The following is a 20213-nucleotide window of genomic DNA, read 5'->3' as shown; positions in this document are numbered from 1 at the left end:
CAAAACATAATAAATTAACATATAATTAAGAATTAAAGCTTCAAATTGATTCTGATCAATAATATTATAAATTTAGTATGTAATTTTAGATAGAGCAAAAAAAAATTGAACGAAATCCTTCAAGTTTGATCAGTCCAATAAATATTAGGTTAGACCGTACGCAATTGAGACTGTTCCAATAACAATTCAGGTCTTTTATGGGGCGTTTGGTATAGGAGAAATATTTTTTTCATCTAGAAAAGAATTTTGCCAAAATGTGGTTGGAAATATTTTTTGCCGAGTAAGTTACAAAAATGTGTTTGGTTGACCAAAATTGATCCCGAAAATATTTAGATAAGTTACTGAGTTGGTATTTGGTTAAATGTGAAATAGTAATAGGAATGTGGGGTTATTTCACAAAAATAACCCCAATTTTACTTTTTCATTCAAAATTAGTAATCAACTTTATTCACCAGAGATAACAAACAAATCTGGGTGTTTTGTGAGCTACTTCAGTGAAATTTGCAAGTTCTTCAAATCAATGGTTCACAGCTCTGTCATCAGCCTTTGAACATGAAGCCTATAGGAACTCCGAATATGTGAGAGTCCCTCCAACTGTACAAAGGTTTGAGATATTTTTTTTATTTTATTTTTTGGTAAAATAAGGTTTGAGAGATTGAATACCATGGAAAAAGTACATAAAGATGCTTTAGAAAGAGCTCTTAGCTTAAACGTCCCATATGCAGTGGATGCATACAAAGAAATGTCTATGAACATTGAAGGATAGCTTTCCAGTAGAGAGAGAAAAGAACATCAAAGACAAGTTGAAACACAGAGCATATGTGAGGATTGCCTGGCTTCTAGAATAGTAGCTTCCTTCAGGTAACTATAGATCAGTTGCATGTTTTGGTTTGGCTCATAATTAATTGACAGTCACTGATATTATATATATGCATGAATGCAAGCTAGTAGAATTCTAATTCTAATTCTAATACCTTTACTTACGTTTGCATTGCAGCAGTTTACTGGTATAAGCATAATAATGTACTACAGTCCCACAATCATACAGATGGCTGACTTCAAGTCAAATCAAGCAGCATTGTTCCTTTCACTCATTGTTTCTGGAATGAATGCAGCTTTTACTGTTCTTGGCATTTACCTTATTGACGTTTTAGGACGAAAAAAGCTTGCTCTTGGTAGCTTATCGGGTGTGGTCGCAGCCTTGGTCATCCTCTCTGCATCATGCTATATTATAGGACATGGACATGGCAACACAAGCCAAACATTTGTGTGGCTTGCAGTTCTGGGTTTGGCTTTGTATATAGCTTTCTTTGCACCAGGAATGGGTCCTGTACCATGGGCTGTGAACTCTGAGATTTATCCATAAGAGTATAGAGGTATATGTGATGGCATGTCAGCAACGGTGAACTAGATTTGCAGTGTCTTAATGTCCACCAGCTTCCTCTCAGTTGTTGATGCTGTAGGGCTTGGTGAGAGTTTCATGATTCTCTTGGCAGTAGCAGTGATTTCAATTGGTTTTGTAATCATCTACATGCCAGAGACTAAAGGATTGACGTTTGAGGAAGTGGCAAACATTTGGAAGGAAAGAGCCTATGGGAAGGATAGAAACAAAGAAAGCCTTACTGAACAAGCAACCTCGAGTACCTGATTATGTTAAAAAGAGTAGGAGTCTCTTCACAAGTTTATCCTCTCTATACATATGTGGAACATTCAAGGAGGCTTCTTCTTTTTTGAGTGAGAGGCCGAGAGTGACCCATGCTCCAAGTTTTGGGGGAAAAAAAATTAAAATTCTAGGAAAGTTATATAATCATTTCTCCAACGGCTTGACGTCCAGTAATGACAGGTGTGTGTTTATAATTCCCCATATTTAATGTTGTAATTAACTGCTAGACGTCAAGCGGCCGGAAAAATGTAAACCCTATATATATATTTCTTCAGAAAACTAACAATGCAGTGTCAATTTTGTATGTATTATTCCGTGATCTCTTTAACATACAATTTTCTGATAATGTTCATTCATTTTTGTTGATGTATCTTGAAAGCTAGGTTTTAGCTGCAGTTAAACCAAATAACAATAATAATAAACAATAAGTAAACAGTCATACAGAAAAAGAAAAAGAAAAAAAAATAGTGTAAGAAATCAAATTTACACCAAATTTGCTAAAGGCATAAGAACTTCACATGCATATAGTGTGCATGCTCGATAAGTCGGTATGTGAATTACAATTATTATATAATTATACAACAAAAAGGATCAACATTTCCATAAAATATGGTACTATAATCCAAAATGAGGTTTTGCTTTAACCAGCAAGATTCCAAATTTTCCAGGAATAGCCTCACATAACTAGAAACTTAACCCACACACGTTTATCTGAAGTCCAAGATGAGATAGTATTTTATAATGACAACTCATCTAAATCATAATGGCAAATGCTACAATAGTAATTTTATGGTCACAATCACATAGGCATTATGTGCATTCCAGGATCTTTATTATATTCTCGTCTGGGCCATGCACATTTGTGCAATGAGAAGAAATGGCCACATCTACATGGTTAATGGAAATTGGCAGATATATACCAAGTATTCACTACCAGTTCCAGCTAAAGGAGGTAATTACAAGTAATGGTGGTATCACATTATTTAGAAAGACATGACTTGTAAGAAAAAGAACTAAAAACCTGTTTTCTGAGGGCAGGTAACATAACCGCGTAACAAGTGTGTAAATTAAAGGGTAGACAATGGATAACCTTGACAATCTAGGTGCCGCATTGAATTCTGTTGGGTATGGCTCATACTTCGCATGCTGATGAAAACTCTAATTATCGAGGTCAGCAGAAAGACAACTGGGGTCCCGCTCCCAGGTGAGCAGACGGGGGTCCGAGGGAGCCGCCCCGGCGGCTGCCCCCAGGCCCGTAGAGGCTAGGTACTATTGTGGGCCTATGTTTTATTGTAATTTTCTTAGCAGTTTGGGCTTGGGTCCATGAATAGTTGCTGTTAGGGTTTTCTAATCCTATTTATATTTTTCTCGTAAACCGAGTGACTTGTAACGAGTGGCGGTGAGGAGAATATAGTACAGACAAGCTGGACGTAGCCTTAATTAGGTGAATCAGGGTAAATCATCGTGTCAATCTCTCTACTCTTATCTCTTTTTCTGTTTTCTCGATTTTGTGTGATTGTCGATTTCCAACAAATTCCTCACACAACTTCTTAATTTCCTTGAAATACTCATCTGCTGCTTGCAAAGCAGCTACATGCCTACATCCATCCCATGAGATTTCTCTGTATTTCCCTCATCAAGAATCAAACCATGATAATAATACCCTGCAGCCTGGTAAATCATTACAACAGTTAACAAACATATCACAACTTCATATGACTTGCTTCTGCTAAATGCATCTCATATACTCATTCCATAATTATATACAAATATGCTAAAATCAGAAGAAATATACATCTATACGTATGATGCTCATGCTATCAAATATGATTATAGGCATAAAAAATAAGGAAACCATCAAATTACCGAAGCATTTACAATCACATCACAGCTACTATGAAGATAACTTGTCCCACATATCCAAATCATACTCAGTTTCTCACTACTAAGAAAGACAACATCAAAATATCATCAGAGCCTATAACCAGAAACGAAGGCCATTAAATCCGTGCGTTTCATTAGCCAAGCTGAAACCCATTAGCTAGTCAATCACATTTTCTTCCAAAAATTCAATATTTTTCATATCCCAAAACTAGTTCTCAATGGACAAAAAATTAAATCTGACTATGCATTATGACTAAAATTAAAACACTATTTTTAAGGGGTAGAACTTCTAAAGTAGATAGTAGACAAACAAGAAAACCAATACTGATACTATTTCTTGCATACTCTGTATAAATCGTATACATACAATTGAACTGAAAAACTTAATGAAATACTTCTCCGGAACTCTTAACAAATTTACCAGATTACTTTAAGGGGGTGTTTGATACAGGAGAAATTTCTTTTTATCGAGAACAAATATTTTCTAGGAAAAAATTTAGAATTTTTTTTACCAGATAAATTAAAAAAAAAATGTTTGGTAGGCCAAAATTTCATCGAGAAAGTTCGGTGAATTTTACTATGTTATGTTTGGATGATTGTAAAATTGATGGGAAAGTGTAGTAAAATTACAAAATAACCCTCAAATTTGAAAATTGAATTTGGTTCTCATACAAAATATTATCTTGCGTCTTGTGTCTCTCTCTCTCCACGTTCATATCTTTCTCTTCTATCCCTTGTGCTTCAACTGTGTTCGTCTAGGCTCAGAGGTTTGATAAATTAACTTTAGGGTATTTTCGTCACATCAAATCTTCATTTATTTGCCATGGAGAAAGAAAAAAAAGTAACCACCCCATGGGTGGCAAACTTTTCCAAGCATCTCATGTGTAAAAGAGATACATGATCAAGTTTTTTTCCCATCCACCTTTTTCCTAATCCTCCTAGCAAACATTACCATATTATTTGTCCTACCATATTTTCCTGGCGAATTTTTTTTTGCCGCCCTACCCAACAACCCCTAAATGTAGCATGTAACTATGTGATATAATATTATGGTCCAACAATATCAAAGGCATTTGGGCTTTATCAATAGGAACTTAGGCTCCTTGTCATTTGGGAATGGGTACCGTATAGGGGTGTAAATGGGCTAGGTCGGCCTATAGGGGCCTACGGCCTAGTCTATATTAAATCAGATTTGGCCTATTATAAATAGTAAAATAGAATAGACTTAGGCTTTTAAAAAAATCTATTTAGAAAACAAGCTATAGGCTTTTTTGTACATGTCAGGCCTATAAGCCTACAGGCTGGCCTATATCATATTATTTATTTAAATTATAATAAATAAAATTGTTATTTAATAATTTTGAATAATAAAATAATATTATTTTAGTTATTCATTTAATTGTTGAATGATTAATAGGCTTAAACAGGCTAACAGGCCTAGGTCAAGGCTTTTTTTTTTAATATAGGTCAGGTCAGACTTGTAATTTGGAACCTACACAAGCTAATAGGTCAGGTCATACCCAATGTTTTTTACATAGGCTTGACTTATTTAACCCAAAGCCTAGCTCAGCCCAGTCCATTTATACCTCACCATACCACCGGAAAACTGGTTGCCATTTTGCTTCTCAAATTTAAATGTGACTCGGTTTTCAAATTGGTTAAGATAGAAATATTCAATCTATAAATCGGTTTAGAAAAATTATTAATTTTTATGATATGATTGGATCGGGTTATTTTGTATTATTTTCACACCCTGAGCAACCTTGGCCAAGTTTAGGAAAAGATAATAAAAGCATCATATTCCACGCTATTCCTTGTAGCCACTTTAGTCAGCTAACTTCACCATCATTTGTTTAAGGTACCCAAAAAAAAAAAAAATCACCACATCCTATATTCTTATGTCTTCTTCAAGGAATATAAATATTACGTTGTATAAGAAAAATATTATTTCCTATCCAAATAATAAATAGGAGAGAGAAAAGAGTTAAAGTTGAGAGAAAAAATTCTCATGTACCTCATTTAAAAAATATGAGTGTAAAAGATTTCTAATAAATGTATTACCCATAATTAAATGTAAGAAAAGTATTACCCATAGTTAAATGTAAATTTCTGTTTTAGAAAATAAAAATAAAAATAAAAAATCAACAATGAATTCCTTATCCAAGCTTGTGGGAATTGGGAAACCTCTTTTCCTTCATTCCCCATCTCAAGTGAATGTAAATGTAAATGTAAAGGCGAAAACTAATACATAGATTGCCACTTTTGTTTTTTATTTTGATGCAAGTGTTGAGCAAAGAAATAGTTGAACAACGACCCAAAGAGTCATCAGTAGCGGTGCTAAACAAGTCAGGATCTTTGGCTCGGCTCGTGAAGGCTTGAGCTTACATGTCTAAAATTGATTGTTGGACCCAAGCTTGGATTTGTATAAAAGCTCATTTAATAAAAAGGCTTCAGGCTCCAATTCAAAAGCTCGGCCTTAGATCCTCTCAGGCTTGCCTAATATATTTTTTTTTATTTTTTTTATTTTTTTATTTTTTATACTACTTGTGATAGCCCTCTCTCTTTTCTCAATTCATTTCATCCCATTTTATTAATTTAACAGACTTTTTAAATGATTTTATTTTATATTATGTTATTTAGATATACATTAAATTTATGAATATTTATGGAATTACTAGTGCTGTTGATTGTATATTTTGTTTGGATAAATTTTTGTTGTCTTATTTTTTTTAAACATGCTAAACAAGGCTTTTATTTTTTGTATATGAGTCAGGCCACAAGCTGATATTATATTCGTAACAGGTAATAGGCTAAGGTCAGTCTGACACATTTGAACACAGTCTCGGTCCATTAAGACCAAAGCTCGGCTCGGCTCGTTAACACCCTAGTCATCCGTACAAGGGGAAGAAAAATTGAAGAATCGGTAAGCTAAATGGCTGTGAAATGATAAGGAAGACATAAATGTATTATTCATTGATAATTAATGTAAATTTTCATGGAGAGTTACTAAAATAATACGATGATAATAAACGAGGTGAAGCGGGGATGAGTTAAAAAAGAACGTTGAAAATGTAACGAAGAGGTTGCTCACCTTAAAGAAAGTTGATATGGCAATTGGAAAGAATTTTAAAACAATTTTGTAACTGGTAATTGACCAAATCAAGGATTCATTTTTTTAGAAAATTGTTTAAATATACATTGAGGATATTCTAACTACCAAAAATTCTTACTACTAACTTATTATCCATCACATCACCGTTGATCAAAGAGAGAATGTTAAAAAGTTTTTGAAGAGAGAGAAAATGTTAATCTAATGGTGATTAGATAGGTAGTAAATTGGTAGTAGAAAATTTTGGTAACGAGAATAACTCTCCTCTTAAATATAATCTGATCTTATATTAGCAATTACTAGCTTAATTTTTTTAATCATTCTCTCGTCTATTTATTTATTTATTTATTGTAATTACTATTACTTTCATCATCGCTGTCATCACCTCCATCACTCCTTTAATCACTCCACCATCACCACTATCATTGTCGTTGCCTGCACATCACTTTTTAATTTTAGAGTAAACACCCTTTTTAGTCCCTGTCAATATCTACGAAGTCCTTTTTAGTCCCTGACAATAAAAAGGACCAAATTGGTCCCTGAAATTACAAAAAAGGGGCCATGTTAGTCCTTATGTCAACTCCCAAATATGTAGAGTGGCCATTTTCTTGTACTTTCAGGGACCAATTTGGTCCTTTTTTATTGCTAGGGACTGAAAAGGACTTCGTAGATATTGCCAGGGACTAAAAAGGGTGTTTACTCTTAATTTTAACATCTAAATAATATATTTAATAAAAAAATTATATATTACATCTAAATAAAATAATTTTTACTTTTGAAAAAATATCCTTCTAAAATAAACATGACGTTAAAATTTTTTTTTGTGAAAAGTGTATATTATTTTAAAGGATATAAAATTATGTCATTTTAAGTTAGAAAAAGAGATAATTCATGGGGAAAAAAGAATAGATAAAAAAAATAAAGATGTAGGTCTCACCTCTTTACGAGAGTAAACAAGTTATAATTTATCAAAAAATAATAATAATAATAACACAAGTTATATCATTTGAAAGTACAGATAATTTTTTTTTTTTAAAAAAAAAAAAACCTCATTCATCCACCATTTTAAATCGAAACTGTTTAAGCATCCGCATTTATTAGATAATGTGAAGGTGCATTTGATATTGAATATTTCAAAGTGGTCGAATATATATGTAAACTAAAAAAAGTCAATTACAATCAAAGCAAATCTTATACGAGCCTCGTTTACTCAACCTAAATATCTAATAAAGTAGAATCAAATCGTCTTTAGTGCAATATTTTGCCCTTAAAAAACAATTAAAATTTAAAGCATCATCTATCTTGGGGCAACCTTAGTGAAGTTTCGAAAAAGATAATAAAAGCATCATATTCCACGTTATTCCTTGTAACACCCTTTAAAGTCAGCTACCTAGTCCGGTACAAGGACAGATCCACCACTAGGCAGTAGGCACCATCTATTTGTTTGAAGTACCCAAAAGAAAAAAAATTCACGAAATCCACTATTCTTGTTCAACAATGGCACCTGTTGATCCTCACTCTTTCACGGACTCCACTCACCCACCCACCACCAACATCTCTCTCACTCTCTACTTCGATTTCACTTCATCAACCATCCATGGCTCTGCACTCATTTCTCTACAAAACCCTCACTCTGGCCCTTTCTTCCTCGACACTCGTTCACTCACCATTCACTCCATACTTGACCCTCAAACTAACACCCCGATCCCATTTTCACTTTCTGACAATGACCCAATTAAGGGTTCCCAACTCTCTGTCTCTCTTTCAAACCATGCCTCATTTCTTGTCATATACACCACCTCCCCTTCTTCTTCTGCACTGCAATGGCTCTTGCCACCTCAAACATTCAACAAAGCACACCCTTTTGTGTACACTCAGTGTCAAGCCATTCATGCTCGTGCTGTGTTCCCCTGCCAGGACACCCCAGCTGTGAGAATATGCTATTCAGCGCGCTTGAACATCCCTAGTCAATTGTCAGCAGTGATGGCAGCAAGACACGTGGAGCGTCGTTCTCCCATTGATGATGAAGCTATGGCATTGGCTTGTGGGAATTCATCTTGGTGTGCAAAAGGGAGGGTGGTGGAGGAGTTTATGATGGAGCAGCCAGTGCCACCTTACCTTTTTGCATTTGCTGTTGGGGAACTTGGGAATAGGGAGGTGGGGCCAAGGACAAGGGTCTTTGCTGAAGCTGTTCCTGAAGTGTTGGATTCGGCTGCTTCAGAATTTGCTGGGACAGAGGACATGATAAGAGAAGGGGAGAGGTTGTTTGGACCCTATGAGTGGGAGAGGTTTGATTTGTTGGTTTTGCCTCCTAGTTTTCCTTATGGGGGTATGGAGAATCCAAGGATGGTGTTCTTGACACCAACTGTGATTAAGGGGGATGCAACTGGTGCACAGGTGGTGGCTCATGAACTTGCTCACAGCTGGACTGGGAATTTGATCACAAACAAGACCAACGACCATTTCTGGTTGAATGAGGTATAATGCTTTTTCATCTATTTGATTACTTTTATTGGGATTCCACATGTATTACTTGTTATAATGTTTTTACAGTCTGTATGCTTGTTGAATTTGTTGGTTCATGTCTTTGATTATTGAAAAGCATCAAGTAACAAAATTACTAAAGTTTTTCCCATTAAAAATGTAATCTTTTTTGTCTATTGCATTCTCTCTTTCATTTGTTTTCTGCTATCAAGAAACCTGGCTTTGGTATTTTTTTATTTAGCTTGGTTATTTCATAAGTTAACAAGGAGAACACTGTCCTCTTGCTTGGTATCAGTTTAGTTTGTGGCTTTTATTATCAAAATCGAATCCGTGATCTTCAAATTATTCTTGATTGTGGTTTTAGGGCTTCACTACATATGCGGAGCGGAGGATTGTGGAGGTTGTACAAGGAGAAAAAAGAGCTTCATTGAATATTGGAATTGGTTGGAGGGGTTTAAATGACGAAATAGAGAGGTTCAAGGACAATATGGAGTTTACAAAGCTAAAAACTAATCAGGAAGGAATCAACCCAGATGATGTGTATTCTCAGGTTCCATATGAGAAAGGTTTCCAGTTCTTATTGCGCATTGAACGACAGGTATGTGAAGTTGTTTACATGTTCCTGTGTAATAAACTCACTTTGCAATCATCTTCCATATATTTTTTGTGTTTTCAGGAGATTCTGCATTTATTAAAAGTAATAAATGTTAAACTATGCTCATACTCTGCATCTCTGTTTCTTTTGCTCTTCTTGTTTTGGGTTGAAAAAATATCCTTGTAATGCCTTTTGGGAGTTAAACTTGAGCTTAATTTATTGGAATGGATTACTATATTGATCAATTGATTTTCTTATGGAATGTACAGGTTGGGAGACCTGCATTTGATGAGTTTCTGAAGAAATATATTGCTACCTTCAAGTTTAAGTCGATTGACACAGACACATTTCTCGACTTCCTTAAAGAAAACATCCCTGGCATAGAGAATCAGATTGACCTAGTACTGTGGACAGAAGGTACTGGCATTCCTCCTGATGCATATGAACCTGACTCCAGTGTATATAAAATGATTGTATCGCTGGCAAATGAGTCCATAAACGGGAGGATGCCAGGGGAAGATGAAGTTGCTGATTGGCAAGGTCAGGAGTGGGAGCTCTACTTGGACAACTTGCCAAAATCCATTGAAGTTTCTCAGGTTAAACTGTTTTCTCCCTTCTTTGGTAACTTGATAGAGATGAACTGCTCATTCTTATACGAATTATGTTGTTTTATTCAAATTAACCACGCTCTTTAAGGAAATTATCACTATTCGATTGTGGAAGCTTATCCTCCATTTTGATTGTTGCTGGTCTTGGAAAATCATGTCTTTGTTTTCATTTCTTCCCCTTTGTCTCTCCCCTTCTTGGATGCTGGGGTTGGTAACTTAGATTGCTGAAATGGATCCTGTGATTTCTTTCTGCTCATTGACTGGAATATAGCCCCATCAATGGAAATTTGTCTGCTCTTTCTTACACGTGATATTAGTGTTGGGTGTGATTTGTCATTTCCTATCTGTTTTTGAGGTGTTGAGAATTAATTGTTTTCTGGTATTTTGTTTTGGCATTGACCACTTAATGTTTGAATTTCATATGCGAATGTTGCTTATGGTATATTTATATTGTCTTATCAGTCAAATATTAATGAAATGCTTCCCAGATGGACAGAAGTAATTTATGACCGGAAAAGCATATTTGGAAGTTGTTTTAGACTACTATTAATTTAGGTGCTATAAATTAGCTAGTTTTTCTACACATTTCTATTGATTTGATAGGTTGGTCACAGGCTTTTTCTGCTGGAATGCTGATAAGTACTTACAGTCTGTTTGGTAATTAGTTGGTATGAATGAGAAGAATAAAACATTACGGGAAGGAGGAGAATGCTAATTTCTGAATTCTGAATAAAGATCTAGTTATTATTTCGATACTCTTTTAGGTATTTTTTTCTGTAAACATCTCATCTAATACTAACCTTTAATTAACCATAACTTTAGTTTTAGAGAGTTGTATCACCTCATCAAGTATTAACCTTTAAACACTAATGCATCAAGCATAACTTTTTGCCAAAAAAATCAACTTTCACTAAATTTCAAGCCTCTTTTACCCCATACTAGATTGGCAGTTGTATATTAAGTTGTAGAATGCATGTCATGCAGATCATAGCATTGGATTCACGCTACAAGCTATCCGAATCAAAAGATTATGAGGTAAAGGTGTCATTTCTCCAACGGGCTATTTCATGTGGATGCAAAGCTTACTATAGTGAAGTGGAGAAAACCTTAAAAGGAGTTGGGAGGATGAAGTATCTTCGTCCACTTTACACTGCTCTTGTTAAAGGCGCTGCTGGGAGGGAAGATGATAAAGTATTTGCCAAAAGAATTTTCTCAGAGGCTCGTGAGAGTTACCATCCAATTGCTCAAGGTGTTGTCGAGGCCATATTTGCCAAGCATATGTAGAAGCAATTTTCTAATAATGTTTTATTTGAACATCTTCTAGTGAATCTGTTTTCTGCTGTTTGAATGTACTCCTTTATAATAAATATATGTTTTACTTTTATTCTGACACTTCCAAGCTGCTGCAACTAGAAGATGTTTTTTCATTGTTTTTCTTCTGGGAGCATCTCAATCATTTTTTATAAAAATAAAAAAGGGTGAGAGAAATTAATGATAAAGATTTCTCTTGGGGGCGTTTGGTAGGGGAGAAAAAAAAAATTATTCAAGAATCACGATTTTCATAAATATGATTGGAAAATGAGTTTTCCGGAAATGTTATCAAAAAATTGTTTGGTAGACTTACATATTTCTAGAAATATTGGGTTGATTTTCTTGATACTATATTTGGTTATATTAAAATTTTTCTTGTCATTATTACAAAAAAAAAATAAAAAAATTCCTTGTCATAGAAATCTTAGAATACCATCCTGTGTATGGTATTTTTGGATGATATTTTAAAAAAAAAAAAATTCGAGAAAATCGGATTCCTGAAAAAAAATTAAAAATCTCATACCAAACGTGGATAAATAAGAATACCACTTTCAGTTTTTCGGAATCCTAAAAAATCCTTTGTAACAAACGGTGGAGTAAAAATAATTCTTACAAAATCAATTAGTCATTTACCTTCCCTTACCTTAACATGCGTGCTGGGAAATTGAGATGTACGCAGAGCATCTCAATGACCTTGCTGTTTATTTTGTAGATGACACGTAAAGAGAGATTGGTCTGAACTGGGAAATACATTTCTCAGCTCTTGGGAATAAGAACCAAGAGAGTCGAATTAATGGTAGCAATGAGTTCGGGGTAATTCCAGAAATCACAAATAAGTTTGGTTACCTGGTCTTTCAATGGTTGAATTTTAGTAACTTCTTGAGAGAGTATTTTAAAAAATATATTTTTTCTCGAAATAAATTGTAAACAAAAATGTAATAATTTACCTTTAATTTGATCGAAATGTATCATACAGAAAAATATACTACAAAAGCATATATTATTTTAATTTCATGGAACTACCTTTAGACTAGATTGTAAAGCAAGTTAAACTCCCTCGTTTCATGGGACGGTTTGACTCGCTATTAGTTAGTGTTTTGGAAATATCAACTCATTCCATTTTGCTATGAGTTAGCTGATCAAACTGCCTAAAAAATTAAAATATTGGAAAAAAAAACAAATAAGTAGATTCAATGTTAATTTTTTATTTTTAATATCTAACATCCAAATATTTCTCAAGTTTGAAACAAGTGTCAAGCAATAAGTGTACAAAAAAATAATGATTTAAAAATTCATAATAATCCTAGTGCTATTATATAACAAAAGAATGATATCAATCATGAATATATGCAAATGAGCACATGATTGCATTATGTAATTGTAATTTCATAAGCATCTAGTTTAATTTGTATAAATACCAGTATTAAAATCCAAAAAAGGCTCAAGTTCCTTTTCTTTTTCGTGTTAATTTCTTTTTCTATTGAACCAAAAATGAGTAAAAAATAACCTCCCCAATTAATAGCATTATGTCAAATGTAGGATCTATCCATTGTGTTCGGTTCTATTAAATCGTATAATGATACCTGAAGGGTATGCGCTCAGAGATATCCTATGGATAGGTATCTTGGTTGGCTTATAGCCAATATCCCCATCACTGCGCACAAGCAATAGGCTTATAGCCGAGACGTGGGTGTGTGCACAGTATGGGCAGAAGTAGTAAATGAGTTCAGAGTATGTACCTGGGGTCTTTAACCTCTTATTTATAAGGGTTACCTCTTGGGCTTGTGTAGATCTCCCAGTTGAAGTAGGATTTAACTTTCTTTCTGTTGGGACAGAGACTTTATCCTTAGCAGCCTTACTGTTTTATATTGTTAGGATAATTGGGTAGTTATCCTTTAAGGGATCCTTGGGTAGGTGGTTAGGATATAGAAATATACCATAACAGTTGCCCCCCAGCCCGGCAGCTCGGAAGCTCGGACTGCTGGGGTGCCTAAGTTTGATTGATAGGTCGACCCTACCGAGGTACTATGATCCTGCCTTGGGTCTGGTGCGGCTACCTCTTCTTGGTTTAGTTTTTTATATTGGCTTCTTTTCTCTTGAGGTCTCTGAGTGGTGAGGCGGTGTTTGCCTTTTTTTGACTTTGAGCTCGGCTTCTTATACCATAGCTTTCTTTAAATTGACTTGGCTTTTGCCTTGCCTACACTTTTGAAGGCAGTATATTTTCCTTTCTGATTTTAGCCCGGCTTAACGTACCGTGGCTTTTCTAGACTTTTTTCCATATTTTGTTTGAGCCCGGCTTCGCATACCGTCTCGATTTGTCTTTTATCTTAAATTGGGGTGTGATCCTTTTCTAGGATCTAGGATCACGATCTCTCTAAATTCGTCTTATCGGATTGGGGTGTGATCCTTTTTCGTAAAATCACATCTCTCCAATTCTATCTTTCTTCTTCTTCTTCTTTTCGGATCGGGGTGTAATCCTTTGGCTAGGATCACAACTCTCAAATTCTGTCTTCATTTTGATCTCGGAGCCTGAAGCTATGGCTTGGGCTGAGTTGAAGCTCAAGGCTGAGGCCGAGTTTTAATCTTGAAGCCCTTCATTGAGCTGAATTGGAGCTCAAGGCTAAGGCCGAGCTTTTAAGCTTTAAGCCCTTCGTTGGGGTGAGCTCAAGGCCGAGGCCGAGCTAATAATTTTAAAGCCCTTTCTTGGGCTTAGTTGAAGCTCAAGGCTGAGGCCAAACTTTTAGTGAATTTGAAGCCCTTCACTAGACTGAGTTATAGCTCAAGGCTAAGGCCGAGCTTTTAAACTTGAAGCCCTTCGTTGGGCTGAGCTCAAGGCCGAGGCCGAGCTAATAAATTTGAAGCCCACTGTTGGGCTGAGTCTAAGCTCAAGGCTGAAGCCGAGCTTTTAAAATTGAAGCTCTTTGTTGGGTTGAGCTCAAGGCCGAGGCCGAGCTAATAATTTTGAAGCCCTTTGTTGGGCTGAGTTGAAGCTCAAGGCTGAGGCCAGACTTTTAAACTTGAATCCCTTTGTTAGGCTGAGCTCAAGGCCGAGGCCGAGCTGATAATTTTGAAGCCTTTTGTTGGGCTGAGTTGAAGCTCAAGGCTGAGGCCGAGCTTTTAAACTTGAAGCCTTTTGTTGGGATGAGCTCAAGGCCGAGGCCAAGCTAATAAATTTGAAGCCCTTTGTTGGGCTGAGCTCAAGGCCGAGGTCAAGCTAATAATTTTGAAGCCCTTTGTTGGGCTGAGTTGAAGCTCAAGGCTGAGGTCGAGCTTTTAAACTTGAAGCCCTTCGTTGGGCTGAGCTCAAGGCTGAGTCCGAGCTAATAAATTTGAAGCCGTTTGTTGGGCTGAGCTCAAGGCAGAGGCCGAGCTAATAATTTTGAAGCCTTTTGTTGGGCTGAGTTGAAGCTCAAGGCTGAGGCCAAACTTTTAAACTTGAAGCCCTTTGTTAGGCTGAGCTCAAGGCCGAGGCCGAGCTGATAATTTTGAAGCCTTTTGTTGGGATGAGCTCAAGGCCGAGGCCAAGCTAATAAATTTGAAGCCCTTTGTTGGGCTGAGCTCAAGGCCGGGGTCGAGCTAATAATTTTGAAGCCCTTTGTTGGGCTGAGTTGAAGCTCAAGGCTAAGGTCGAGCTTTTAAACTTGAAGCCCTTCGTTGGGCTGAGCTCAAGGCTGAGATCGAGCTAATAAATTTAAAGCCCTTCGTTGGGCTGAGCTCAAGGCCGATGCCTAGCTCATAATTTTGAAGCCCTTTGTTGGGCTGAGTTGAAGCTCAAGGCTGAGGCCGAGCTTTTAAACTTGAAGCCCTTTGTTGGGCTGAGCTCAAGGCCGAGGCCGAGCTAATAATTTTGAAGCCCTTTGGTGGGCAGAGTTGAAGCTCAAAGCTGAGGCGGAGCTTTTAATTTTAAAGCCCTTCACTGGGCTGAGTAGGAGCTCAAGGCTAAGGCCGAGCTTTTAAACTTGAAGCCATTCGTTGGGCTGAGCTCAAGGCCGAGGCCGAGCTAATAATTTTGAAGCCTTTTGTTGGGCTGAGTTGAAGCTCAAGGCTGACGCCAAACTTTTAAACTTGAAGCCCTTTGTTAGGCTGAGCTCAAGGCCGAGGCCGAGCTGATAATTTTGAAGCCTTTTGTTGGGCTGAGTTGAAGCTCAAGGCTGAGGCCGAGCTTTTAAACTTGAAGCCTTTCGTTGGGCTGAGCTCAAGGCCGAGGTCGAGCTAATAATTTTGAAGCCCTTTGTTGGGCTGAGTTGAAGCTCAAGGCTGAGGCTGAGCTTTTAAACTTGAAGCCCTTCGTTGGGCTGAGCTCAAGGCTGAGACCGAGCTAATAAATTTAAAGCCCTTTGTTGGGCTGAGCTCAAGGCCGAGGCCGAGCTCATAATTTTGAAGCCCTTTGTTGGGCTGAGTTGAAGCTCAAGGCTGAGGCCGAGCTTTTAAACTTGAAGCCCTTTGTTGGGCTGAGCTCAAGTCCGAGGCCGAGCTAATAATTTTGAAGCCCTTTGGTGGGCAGAGTTGAAGCTCAAAGTTGAGGCTGAGCTTTTAATTTTAAAGCCCTTCACTGGGCTGAGTAGGAGCTCAAGGCTAAGGCCGAGCTTTTAAACTTGAAGCCATTCGTTGGGCTGAGCTCAAGGCCGAGGCCGAACTAATAATTTTGAAGCCTTTAGTTGGGCTGAGTTGAAGCTCAATGCTGAGGCCGAGCTTTTAAACTTGAAGCCTTTTGTTGGGATGAGCTCAAGGCCGAGGCCAAGCTAATAAATTTGAAGCCCTTTGTTGGGCTGAGCTCAAGGCCGAGGTCGAGCTAATAATTTTGAAGCCCTTTGTTGGGCTGAGTTGAAGCTGAAGGCTGAAGCCGAGCTTTTAAACTCTAAGCCATTCATTGGGCTAAGCTCAAGGCCTAGGCCGAGGTAATAATTTTGAAGCCCTTTGTTGGGCTAAGTTGAAGCTCAAGGCTGAGGCCGAACTTTTAAACTTGAAGCCCTTCGTTGGGCTGAGCTCAAGGCTGAGGCTGAGTTAATAAATTTGAATCCCTTCGTTGGGTTGAGCTCAAGGCCGAGGTCGAGCTAATAATTTTGAAGCCCTTTGTTGGACTGAGTTGAAGCTCAAGGTTGAGGCCGAGCTTTTAAACTTGAAGCCCTTCGTTGAGCTGAGCTCAAGGCCGAGGCCGACCTAGTAATTTTGAAGCCCTTTGTTGGGCTGAGTTGAAGCTCAAGGCTGAGGCTGAACTTTTAAACTTGAAGCCCTTTGTTGGCTTTTTTTATCTGAACCCGACTTTTTATGCCGTAGTCTTTTAATTTGTGCCATGCTTCTTTCGCGGGGGCTTTTTAATCTAAACCTGACTTTTTATGCCGCGGTCTTTTAATTTATAGGCCTGCTTCTTTCGCGGAGGCTTTTTTATCTTATCCCGGCTTTTTATGCCGTGGTCTTTTGATTTGAGCCCCGCTTCTTTCGCAGAGGCGTTTTATTCTAAACCCGACTTTTTATGCCGTGGTCTTTTAATTTGAGCCCCGCTTCTTTCGCAGAGGCTTTTTTATCTTATCTTGGCTTTTTACGCCGTGATCTTTTAATTTGAGCCCCGCTTCTTTTGCGGATGCTTTTTTAATCTGAACCCAGATTTTTATGCCTTGGTCTTGTAGAGACGGAGATTCTCGTTGGCATTGGGGTTCTTGAGCTTCTTGCACGACGATCGCCCTTCATGCTTTTTTATTTCATGGTGAGCCTATTGTATTAAGATTTGGTTGTGGCAGCGCTTCTCTTACTACCGTGGTGATTATCCGTGGCTTTACGCTTGTGCTCTACGTGCTCACTATAGTTGGGTGGGAATCAAACTTTACGGTTCCCCACAGCCGACGCCAATGTTCGGTTCTATTAAATCGTATAATGATACCTCAAGGGTATGCGCTCAGAGATATCCTATGGATAGGTATCTTGGTTGGCTTATAGCCAATATCCCCATCACTGCGCACAAGCAATAGGCTTATAGCCGAGACGTGGGTGTGGGCACAGTGTGGGCAGAAGTAGTAAATGAGTTCAGAGTACGTACCTATGGTCTTTAACCTCTTATTTATAAGGGTTACCTCTTGGGCTTGTGTAGATCTCCCAGTTGTAGTAGGATTTAACTTCCTTTCTGTTGGGATAGGGATTCTATCCTTAGCAGCCTTACTGTTTTATATTGTTAGGATAATTGGGTAGTTATCCTTTAAGGGATCCTTGGGTAGGTGGTTAGGATATGGAAATATTCCATAACACATTGATATGTCATTTTGTTAACTTTTGGTCAAAAAACCATTTAAATAATTTTTAAATGATAAAAATTTATATTTTTAATGATCATATTTTTATCCCGTTTAAAAGAATCAAAACCATCGTAATAACTATAAAATGATTAAATCTTTCAACTAAATTAGCCAAGCGATTAGCTTTATGATCAAATTGGCTTATCCATTTATTCTCTTTTTACAACTATGTATTTTATATTTGAAGCATTTTTTCTTTTCAATTTTTTTTAAAAAAATCATATTTTATATTTTTTATATTTATGATAATAATATTGAGAGAAGTGTTTGTCATTTTAAATGACATAAAGTTATGTCATTTTAAGAGATAGATAGACACAAGAAAATATTTTTTTATTTAAAATTTAAATTAAAAAAAATCACCTACTTTCTCTCCCATGATTTTCATTTCTTGTGTATATCTCTCTATTAAAATGACATAACTTATGTCATTTAAAATGACAAACACCAAATCCAATAATATTTTATATTAAAATAAAAAGAAATTAAAAGCTTTAATATTTCTACATTGAATGTAGATAGGTTATTTACATTCGCTCCCAAAACGACGTCGTTTTGGGTTGAAAAATTAAAAATTATAATAGAAAAGAGATTATAACCCTGAAACAAATTATAATTATAAAAATACCTTGATTTCCACCTCAAAACAACATCGCTTTAGGCTCAACGTAAATAAGTTATTTACATTGACTGAAGAAAAAGCGAACTTATAATTAAAATATGATAAATTTCCTAAATAATAAATAATGTTAAATCGGTCTACCCAAAAAAAAAGTTGTTGAATAAAAAATTTTAACTTAAAAGTTAAAATCAACAAGATATTATAAAATATGATAAAATTATTAAATAATAAATCAAAAACCTCAATGTTAAAATAATCGGGACATTGACCGTACGGCCTCTTTTATAATAATAATATACCTAAATGTCATACCTTTGAAAAAATATACCACACTGCTACGGTACCATAGTCGCTGAGGTACTCAGCTAATATGAACGGGACACGTGGCACTTCACTGGGGTGAAAAAGCGAGGCCTGGTTGCCCAAAGTAGCTACCTTATGTAGCCACTTTGGGTTGAATTTTGATCAAAGAAGCCATGATATGCATTGACTGGTATATGATTTAAAGTCGCTAGGTAAGGAAGCTAATTTGACCACTACTCATTGCAATCAAAGTAGCTAACATAGGTAGCTACTTTGGTCTTATAAAACAACTCACACCCATGCCAAAATTGTTCAGTCATGTTTGTGTTATTTTTTTACTTTTCCTTTTTTTTACGTTAATTTAAATTAAAAAATATAATATTAAGTATCTTATAATTTATCGTAACTAATTCATCTAAAAAAAATATTTCATATCAAATAACTTATTGTTTAATCCTATACTAAGAGAAAAATAAAATATAAAAAACTTAAATATCATTTATCCTAATATTTCAAGTACCCAAATATATAGTTACAGTAAATATAGATACTTAATAATTCTAAAATAATTTCAGTCACCAGGGGAGTGGCACATGTCCGGTCCAACCGGGCCTTTATTCAATATGAATTATTTTTCTTAAATGAATTAGTTTTATAAATGAATTTTAATATTTTATTTCAATATTTGTGTTGTATATATTTAATTTAATTGTAATTATTTTTGGGTACTTGAGATATTAGGATAAATGATATTTAAATTTTTAATTATATTTTTTCTCTTAGTATTAAACCATAATTTATTTAATATGAATTATTTTTCTTAGATGAATTAGTTACGGTAAACTATAGGATACTTAATATTATATTTTTTATTTTAAATTAGTGTAAAAAATGGAAAAGTAAAAAAGTAACACAGACATGACTGAACAATTTCTGTATGGCCGTGAGATGTCTTATAAGACCAATGTAGCTGCTACCTATGTTAGCTACTTTGGTTGCAATGGGTAGTGGCCAAATTAGCTTCCTTACCCAGCGACTTTGAATAATCAGAAAAAGTATTCCATAGTCACTCTATATCATGACTACTTTGATCAAAACCCAACTCAAAGTCGCTACATAAGGTAGCATAAGGTAACTTTGGGCAACCAAACCTCCTATGCTTTTTCAACCACCAGAGAAGGTCACGTGTCCGGTCCATAGTAGCTGAGTAACTTAGCAACTATGGTACCATGATAGTGTGGTATATTTTTTTAAAAATGTGACATTCAAGTATATTATTCTTATAAAAGGGGCAGTACGGTCAATGTCCCAAAATAATCTACGCCACGCACCTTCCAGTTGCACTTG

The 20213-nt window shown here is 36.1% G+C and overlaps 1 protein-coding gene and 1 pseudogene across 1 annotated transcript; both read left to right on the top strand.

Annotated features, from left to right (window-relative positions):
• The first annotated feature begins 1000 nt into the window (after positions 1-1000).
• LOC133293952 (inositol transporter 1-like) lies at positions 1001-1648 on the top strand (annotated as a pseudogene).
• A 6320-nt stretch (positions 1649-7968) lies between these two features.
• LOC133293954 (leucine aminopeptidase) lies at positions 7969-11728 on the top strand. Its single transcript, XM_061492584.1, has 4 exons — positions 7969-9134; positions 9505-9738; positions 10005-10331; positions 11328-11728. Exons 1-4 carry the CDS (start codon positions 8154-8156, stop codon positions 11625-11627), a joined length of 1842 nt encoding a protein of 613 aa, XP_061348568.1. The 5' UTR covers positions 7969-8153; the 3' UTR covers positions 11628-11728.
• The last annotated feature ends 8485 nt before the right edge of the window (positions 11729-20213 follow it).

The sequence above is a fragment of the Gastrolobium bilobum genome, unplaced genomic scaffold, assembly GCF_033153095.1.
Source record: "Gastrolobium bilobum isolate Gb01-03AN ecotype WA unplaced genomic scaffold, APGP_CSIRO_Gbil_v1 utg54935, whole genome shotgun sequence".
Classification (NCBI taxonomy): Eukaryota; Viridiplantae; Streptophyta; class Magnoliopsida; order Fabales; family Fabaceae; genus Gastrolobium; species Gastrolobium bilobum.
Note: the sequence above shows the minus strand (reverse complement) of the source record. Positions and strands in the feature narration are given on the sequence as shown.